This window comes from Euphorbia lathyris, chromosome 10, assembly GCF_963576675.1.
Source record: "Euphorbia lathyris chromosome 10, ddEupLath1.1, whole genome shotgun sequence".
NCBI lineage: Eukaryota > Viridiplantae > Streptophyta > Magnoliopsida > Malpighiales > Euphorbiaceae > Euphorbia > Euphorbia lathyris.
The window spans coordinates 54,298,151-54,307,406 of NC_088919.1; the positions used below are offsets into that span (position 1 = coordinate 54,298,151).

Consider the following 9,256-nt stretch of genomic DNA (forward strand, 5'->3'; position numbering starts at 1 on the left):
AATTACTTATGTCAAGAATACTAAATTAAACAATTATAAAAGAAAGTTTCAAGAGTTTATTTCATTTATTTTAGGCTTAATACATCATTTACTCCCTTAACTTGTCTAAAAAGGTTGATTGCCCTCGTAAACTTTCTAAGTATTTCGATAATCTGCTTAACTTGCATAAAATATTCAGATAACTCCTTCAACTTGCGTAAAATGTAATCAATTAATCATCCGGTTGAAAAAAAGTAAGTTACATACGGAAAGTGTGTTGCACACACCTTAGAAAAGTAAAACAACCAATGTTGGGCAATCCGGTTCCAATATTAGAGAAGGTAAGTTTTACAGTTGAGCATGTAAGAACTTCAATTTTAATATGTTTTAATCCATTCTCTAAATTATGTAATAACATTTTAAGGTGTGTGCAACACATCTTTCACATACATTTTATTTTTTTTGCAACCGAATAATTAATTGATTACATTTTAAGTAAATTGAGGGGGCTATCTAAACATTTATGCAAAATGAGGAGGCTATCAAAACACTTTGAGAGTTTAGGGGCCAATCAAACTTTTTAGACAAGTTCAGGGGCAAATGATGTATTAAACCTTTATTTTTCTTTGATTATAGATAACCTTATATATATTCACCCCAAGCATAGAACATAAACTTGGACATGGGCTTTGCATGGGCCGGCTTAGTTGGATAGTATCTACTAAATAAACGACAGTCGCATTTAAGTTTTCTCGTAGAGTAATGAGGTTAGTCCAAAGACTACCCTTAACGACATATCGTATTAATACGATTCTTAAACCCTGAAAACCTCAAGGAACTTCAAAACCTGAACTGAAACTAGTTGGCGGTCATAGCTGCAGCGGAGCTAGTCAAGGGCGGCAATGGTGAAGGCTTACCTGAGGTACGAGCCTGCGGTGTCGTTTGGAGTAATAGCTTCTGTGGAATCGAATATTGCATACGACAGCTCCGGTAAACACCTTTTAGCTCCGGCGCTCGAGAAGCTAGGAGTCTGGCATGTGCGTCAAGGCATCTGCACCAAAACTCTAGTCCCTTCAACCTCGTCTCGCAGCGGTCCTTCCCTCGCCGTCACCTCTATTGCATCGTCTGATTCCTCGCTGGTAATTAATCAATCGCTCTGTTTTTCTTTTGTATGGTTTCTCAGAAACAGAAGAAGAGGAAATTGAAGAAATTTGGTAGTGGAAATACTAAGTTCAGCGTAATTGAAAAAATTGAGGGAAGAGATAATTAAACTTAGATGAATTTTTGAATTTGAATAGCTAATTTGAAAGCAGCTCCATTTAATTAGCTTGATTGTAGTTAATGAAGCTTTTGTTTTCTTGGAGTCAAGAGAATAAATAAAAAAGCTATTTAGTTTAAATATGATTTCTAATGTTGAGAGCTGTCTGGTTTTTAATTCTAATAGGCAAAATGTAACTACTATAGTTTCTCCTTTCCTTGCCTCCCCCCATCCTAAAATCTGTGCTTTTGGTGTTCATAATTTTGGTCTGTTGTAGTTGTTCTAGAATTTTATGTCATCAAATGTTATTGATGAGAGAGTGAAACAAACTTTTGATTTTGAATGTAGATAGCAAGTGGGTATGCAAATGGCAGTATAAGAATCTGGGACAGTGACAAAGGAACCTGTGAGACCACTTTGAATGGACATAAAGGGGCTGTTACAGCTCTGCGGTACAACAAATCTGGCTCATTCCTTGCATCTGGAAGTAAAGATAATGATATCATACTATGGGATGTTGTTGGAGAGTCTGGCCTTTTTCGCCTCCGTGGGCATCGTGACCAGGTTTGTCATAATAGATTTCCAACACATTGATGAATTGTGACCTTTCTTCAACAGTTTTTATTATCATTTATTGTTCTCTTAACTGGTTTGGATCCTTCTAATGTTGCAGATCACTGATCTTGTATTTTTGGAGTCTGGTAAGAAACTTGTTAGTTCTTCCAAAGACAAATTTTTAAGAGTGTGGGATCTTGAAACACAACACTGTATGCAGATAATCAGTGGTCATCATAGTGAAATTTGGTCAATTGATGTTGATCCAGAGGAAAGATATTTGGTTACTGGTTCTGCTGACCCAGAGCTTCGAATTTATATGCTGAAGCATGATTCCATGGATGGACAGGAATTACCCAATGAAAATGGAATGGTAATTGTGAAGAATGGTGATTTGTCCCCTCACAATAAATGGGATGTCTTAAAGCTGTTTGGTGAGATCCAGAGGCAGAATAAGGATAGAGTTGCTACTGTGAGTTTCAATAAATCGGGAAATTTGCTGGCTTGTCAAGTGGCAGGGAAAACAGTGGATATTTTCCGTGTGCTAGATGAGAATGAGGCAAAGCGTAAAGCAAAGCGTAGGCTTCATAGAAAGAAAGAAAAAAAATCTGCAAAAGGGGAAGTTGACACAACTGAAAATAAGGATGCAATAGTTGCAACTCAAGAAGAAGGTGGTGCCCTCATGGTTACAGTCACTGATGTTTTTAAGCATCTACAGACTGTTCGAGCGAACAAAAAAATTTGTTCCATGTCCTTCAATCCAATTACTCCTAAAAGTTCTTTGGCTACGTTAGCCTTGTCTTTGAATAATAACTTGTTGGAAATTTATTCTATAGAAAGCAATAGTGTCACAAAAACTCTATCTATTGACCTCCAGGGGCACCGTTCTGATGTCAGAAGTGTTACACTTAGTTCAGACAATACTCTTTTAATGTCAACAAGTCACAATACAGTAAAGTTCTGGAATCCAAGTACTGGTTCATGCCTTCGAACTATTGATTCTGGGTATGGATTGTGTGGCCTAATTGTTCCACATAACAAGTATGCCTTTGTTGGAACTAAAGATGGGAAAGTAGAAATAATTGACATTGGAAGTGGCACATGTATTGAAGTAGTGGAAGCTCATGGCGGGTCAGTACGGGCTATTGTTCCTATTCCAAATGAGAATTGTTTTATCACGGGCAGTGCAGACCATGATGTGAAGTTCTGGGAATATCAAGTCAAGCAGAAAGCTGGTCAGGTAATGTCTTTCACCTGCTATTCAAGTTAATCTAGTGTACAGAGATTGTAATATTGGCTAGAAATTTAATCTTATATTAAGTTGATTCTCATATAAATTTCATTCTTCTTGCCATGCTTTTCAGAATTCACAGGTTGCTAAGCACAGTCATATGATGTTAAATCAAGATATTCCCATATCCATAATTGATGTCTTACTAGATTGTTTCTGTTTGAACTGTAGGACATTAAGCACCTTACGGTCTCAAACGTGAGGACTATGAAGATGAATGATGATGTTCTAGCTGTTGCAGTTAGCCCTGATGCTAAATATATTGCTGTTGCACTTTTGGATTGCACTGTGAAGGTAAAATAGACTTCTTTATCTCGTTTTTTTTTTGGGGTACTTTTTTTGTCTTTTTTTTTTTTTGGTTTTGCTGCAAGTTATGGCTGCTGCATACTTGTAGCTTCACTCTTGGGCTTGCCCAAAAAAGAACAACAGGCAACCAGAATTGCTAGTTCATAACTGAATTATTGAGGAAGGTGAAAATTAATTGATGCTTGTTGTTAACCATTAGTATTTGATAGTGAAACTGGCAATGGATAAGCTTTTGATTTTTTGTTGAACTATATGCTTAAAGATGAGACTTCAGCTTGTTTCTATTCTTTAAAAGTTTATGGTTGCAATTGAAAAGACCTGTTCTAAATAAGTATATTTTCTGAAATTGTTATTTCACTTCGATGCAAATATGTACTCAGAAAATTTCAGGATCAAAACAGTGTCCATTGAGTAAATCCATCACATGTTCCATACCTTTACCAAGTCCAAGTAACATGACAGGATTTACCTTCTCAGGAAAAACTTGTACATCATTATGGGAATGTTGTGGGGCAGTTGGATCTGTTTTGTATTATACGAATAACCATATTGCTACACGTTGCTAATTGTGCTAACATTTGTCTCATTTTATTCAGGTTTTCTTTGTGGATACACTCAAATTTTTTATTTCCTTATATGGTCACAAACTGCCTGTGCTATGCATGGATATTTCCTCAGACGGAGATTTGATGGTTACTGGCTCAGCAGACAAAAATTTGAAGATTTGGGGTTTGGATTTTGGTGATTGCCATAAGTCGCTATTTGCCCATGCTGATAGGTTAGCTTATATCATCTATCCACGAGCTCGATAATGTCTTCTTTCGATTTTGGCTTGTTTGTAAATTCTGAATGAGCTACATGTGTTGCAGTGTTATGGCAGTACAATTTGTGCGCAGTACCCATTACATGTTCAGCGTGGGAAAAGATCGACTTGTTAAGTACTGGGATGCAGATAAGTTTGAGCTGCTTTTAACTCTTGAGGGACATCATGCTGACATTTGGTGCCTTGCAGTCAGCAATCGTGGTGAATTCATTGTCACCGGATCTCATGATAGGTCCATACGTCGATGGGAACGGACTGAAGAACCGTTTTTCATTGAGGTAATCTCTTAAAGTCTCATATATATTGTCTACAGTAAACAGAATTTTCCTAATGCACCAGTGATGCAGTTATCTATGAGAGACGCTAGTTTTAACCCAGTAGCATGTGTCATTTGATTTTGCAGGAGGAGAAGGAAAAAAGATTGGAAGAAATGTTTGAGACTGACCTTGACAATACATTTGAAAACAATTATGCACCAAAGGAAGATCTCCAAGAGGAGGGATCTGTGGCTGTGGCAGGAAAGAAAACTCAAGAAACCCTGACAGCAACTGACTTAATCATTGACGCATTAGATATAGCAGATGTAGAATTGAAGCGTATTGCTGAGCACGAGGTATACTAGTTTTCCTCTATTGTTCTTTCATACACTATTTCGTTTTCACAGACTCACAGTTGAATATTTGCTACTGAGAGTTTTCTGACTTGGTTAAGTATTCTAAGAAAGTTTCTTGCTGCCATCTTCTTGATAACAGGAATTCCGTAGCTGTGGTTTTTTCCGGCCTAATTGCCTATCATTCTTATTTTAAATGTCTCCATTTTAGAAGTTAAAGTTTTGAAATGTTACTAGCATGTCTTATTATTGATATTCAAAAACCATTTCATTGCCAGAACTGTTTAAGCATGGACACATGTTTTGACGAATTTATTGATGCTTTGATAGTTGAAATATAAGTTCCTTTAGATTATGCTCACTATGTATGAAGAGGTTTGGGTGAAGCAACAGAAACTTGACCATCAAAATCCATTTCAATTTTCATTTCTTATTTTCATGTGCGCTTAAAATTTATATCTGTGTGTCATTTTTTGTAATTGGCATCTTGCTTGATTGAGTGATCTAATTTGGCTTTGCGAGGAAAATAGATTGAATGAGAAACAATGGGCACAAAAGAAAACATTGAACTTTAATTGCTAAGAGGGACAGAGAGAGTGCTTTTCAGTTTTTTTCATTACATTGAATCTTGTTACCTTCCGAAACCATGTATGCATTTTCCTGTGCCCTTTTTATCCCAAACAAATTTTGTAGGGATAAAAATTCTTTGCGGCTAGACGAGCAACACTTAATCTTACCTCTAATGACTCGTTAAGAGCAGAGTCTTCAAGTCTTATAGATCTCTTTTTAAATCTAGGATCCAAGTTGCCAAATTTATATTATTTTCTGGTTATTTGTACTTTATCATATTCACAAGGATCAGTAACATCATTTGGTTATCTATATCAAAATTTGTTGACCTATATCATTATATTTTCAGGAGGAGGAAACCAGGGGAAGAGTTGCAAAATTCCAACCAAACCCTATCATGAATGGCTTCAACCCATCTGATTATGTCCTCCGTGCACTTTCAAATGTCCACACCAATGATCTGGAACAGACATTACTGGTACATAAACATTTTTTTGTGTGCGTGTCTGGAATGAAATGTATGACATAACTAAGTGTTGTAACCTAGACCAATATGTAGATCCAACTAATTATGATATATCTGTCTAGCAGTGTATGGCTGTATGCCATGTAGAAGAGAATTTATGCCAAGTAATCCTGGATATACCATCTGATATGGATACAATCTAAAGAACTCTTATGTTACATGGAAACCGGGAATCGATAGTTGTGAAAAATATAGGAAACAGCAATGTGGGGGAAATGATAAAACATATGGATACATCTATAAATATTTTGAATTATAAGAATGCATATTTAATATATATATTTTACATACAAGTCGCATAATAGAGGGAGAAAAGAGATTTTTTTTTCATTTTGAAAGCTTATAGAAGATGATCTAGAAAATACTAGGGATTTACATTACTGAACATGTGATCAACATTGATGCACTTCTGAAAACACATTACATCTTAGGAAACAAGCTTCCAAATTTTAAGAAACGACTTTCCATTTTGTTTTTAAATTATGGAGACGTGAAAACCGAAATGTTTCGTGCAAGTTTTCAAGAATTTCGGTTTCTGAAACGGAAATGTTAAATGCTTTAAAATTAAAGTTCCCGTGCAACATAGGGTTAGATTAGTCATTTCCATTAAAATTTTGATTCGTAGTTCTTTTCCCTTAGAAAATGGCGAAGTTCGTATATCAACTATTCTAGTGTTAAATCTTTCTAAATTTTTTTTTTTTTTTTGTCAATCATAATCCTTGGTTGCTTCGTGCCCCCTTTTTATTAAATAATTGGATGTACAGTAGAGGTCACTTCTGGTCTCAAATAAATATATTTTGTGTGATAGAGATTACTTGGGACCTTCACTTATTCTTCAAGTCTCAATATCATATGAACTAGTTATAATATAGAAATACGGCCAGTCGTTTCCTTCCTCACATAATCAAGCGGTTAAGGTTTGCGCTTTAGTTGTTTTGGATACCTTTATTTCTCATGGAAGTCTAAGGACAAGTAATTTTTATTGCAGGCTATACCATTCTCAGATGCTTTAAAGCTTATCTCCTATTTGAAGGATTGGATCTCAAATCCTGACAAGGTTTGCACTCCGATGGAAAATTGCATTATGCCATTATATTTTGCAACTTGTTTTAATCTCTTTGTATCGCCTTAATCACGTAAGTTTGTGTCTATATGGAAATTGGTTTACCACCTACATATGAAAGTTCATTGCATACTCGTGGAAGCGTGACCATTCCTACATTATCTTGTAATTAATGTACTTGTTGAAGTCACTTCCATTTAACGGTATCAAAATGAGTCGCCGTGTCATAATCGTCTTATGTTATCTATATACTCTACATGATTATATATGATAGAGTATATATGATTATATGTGATATAAATGCAACAAAAATGATAATCGTGTCAGGCGTGTTGTCTCTATAAATTGTGTTGTTGTGTCAGAAATTGACGATCCTACTTCGATTCTATTCCAGGTTGAGCTTGTGTGCAGGGTTGCTACTGTGCTATTGCAAACACATCACAGTCAGTTGATTACCACTCCAAGTGCAAGACCTGTATTGACTGTTCTTAAAGACATTCTTTATGAGAGAGTAAAGGTAATTATACCAATTTTTTTAACCATTTTAATTGGATCTTTGTCTCTCTTGGACAATATAATTGATTTGTTCAATTCCGGTGGTTCATTGAGTGGGGTGTAGTTGCGAAATTCGCCTTCTGCATAGCTATTCTTTGAAACAATGCACTTGATTTTGAGAAATTGACACGTTTGTGGTTAATTACGAAAGAATTTCTCCATTTAGTGTGGGTTTCAAACTATTTCTGTGTATGTGTTGATTTTGACACGCCATGCGGGTCAGGTAGGCAAACAAGGGAGTTGCGTGAGTTTTTTTTATCAGTCCGCCTGTCACACAGATAGACTGTTCTAAGGATCTCGTGTTCTCATGACCTCCATTCCTCCTTATTTTTTGGAAACTTTTCCACTCTTTAAAAACTTCCAAATCAAGTTAGCTTCCACGTGTTTTTTCAGAACACAATTTGATGGTAAAAAACTTCCCGCAATTTGTACCGGCACACAGACAGACTGATAAAAAGTTCCCGTAAATCTCTTCTCCGCCTTCCCGACCGGTTGGGCCACCCAAAATCACCACTTACATGGCAATAGTTTGAAATCTACACTTCTTCGACAAATGTGTCAATTTTGCCTTAATTTTCTGTTCAGTAAAGCAAAGCTTAATAGTTTTTAGATTTCACCATAACAAGATAATATTTTGGCTTGTCAGGAATGCAAGGATACACTTGGTTTCAACCTTGCAGCAATGGATCATCTAAAGGTACAAATACGAGTAACTCGTAAACCAAACATTTCATCTTCATTCTTGACAACCCTTTTCGATATTTCGCTTTCTATTATCAGCATTCGCTTATTTACTTGTTTCATCTGTTTTAAATGCAACAGCAACTAATGGCTTCAAGATCAGATGCATTATTTCGAGATGCGAAAACCAAGTTGCAAGAAATCCGCTCTCAGCAATCGAAACGTTTGGAAGAGAGAGCCGATACAACAGGAGAGAAACGGAAAAAGAAGAAACAGAAGAAATCAAGTGGTATACATGCATGAAACATGTTTCTGAGGAGTGGAGCAATGACCTTTGCTGAGTTGTTAATTTGTAAAAATGGCGCCTAAACACACTGCTCGTTACAGAGAAATCTCACATTGCTAACTGGCAGAAGCCAGAATGTGAAATCAGCTGAAATTCGTTAAGCAGAAAGAGATGGAAGCCATGCTAATTTTTTGCAGATTAGAGAATTTGTTTTTTTTTTCTTCAACAGTTTTCTGGCTTCATATAGTGAGTTCTTTCATTCTAAATGTTGTATAATATGGGTACGACACATTGTTTTCAACACTTAATCTTATGTAATGCCTTAATCAAAGTTGTCAGAACTGGCTGGGTCAATCTCATTGAACGGAAACCGATAATTATTTCTGGTCCAGTTAAGGTTAGATGTGTTGTGTATACCTCTGAAAACCGAATAGGACTGTTTGAACCAGTTTGGATAACTATGAATAGTTTGAATCGATATTGGTTGAGTGGTTTGGTTTGGTTAGCTTTTATGCATTTAGTTAAAGAAAAAATGAAATTTGTGGTGCATAAAGTTTGTGGAAATGTCATCTATTCTATATATATATCTACTAAATCTGTAGAATATACTGCTGATGTGTCATTAAATTAGAGTATCAAAGCTGACATGTATTTTTCACAGATTTCTTGAGAATATTTTAAGAAATTAATTATTTCCTTCCACACGTATTACCCTCAACTATTCTTCTCCCCACTTCCTCAACTGCTCCCATG

General features: G+C 35.9%; 1 protein-coding gene across 1 annotated transcript; it reads left to right on the plus strand.

The window, feature by feature from the left end:
- The first annotated feature begins 776 nt into the window (after positions 1 to 776).
- On the plus strand, positions 777 to 8,899 carry LOC136208866 (uncharacterized). Its single transcript, XM_066000125.1, has 12 exons — positions 777 to 1,118; positions 1,586 to 1,801; positions 1,911 to 3,032; positions 3,255 to 3,377; positions 3,986 to 4,167; positions 4,259 to 4,490; positions 4,616 to 4,825; positions 5,742 to 5,870; positions 6,907 to 6,975; positions 7,376 to 7,498; positions 8,183 to 8,233; positions 8,359 to 8,899. Exons 1-12 carry the CDS (start codon positions 882 to 884, stop codon positions 8,518 to 8,520), a joined length of 2,856 nt encoding a protein of 951 aa, XP_065856197.1. The 5' UTR covers positions 777 to 881; the 3' UTR covers positions 8,521 to 8,899.
- The last annotated feature ends 357 nt before the right edge of the window (positions 8,900 to 9,256 follow it).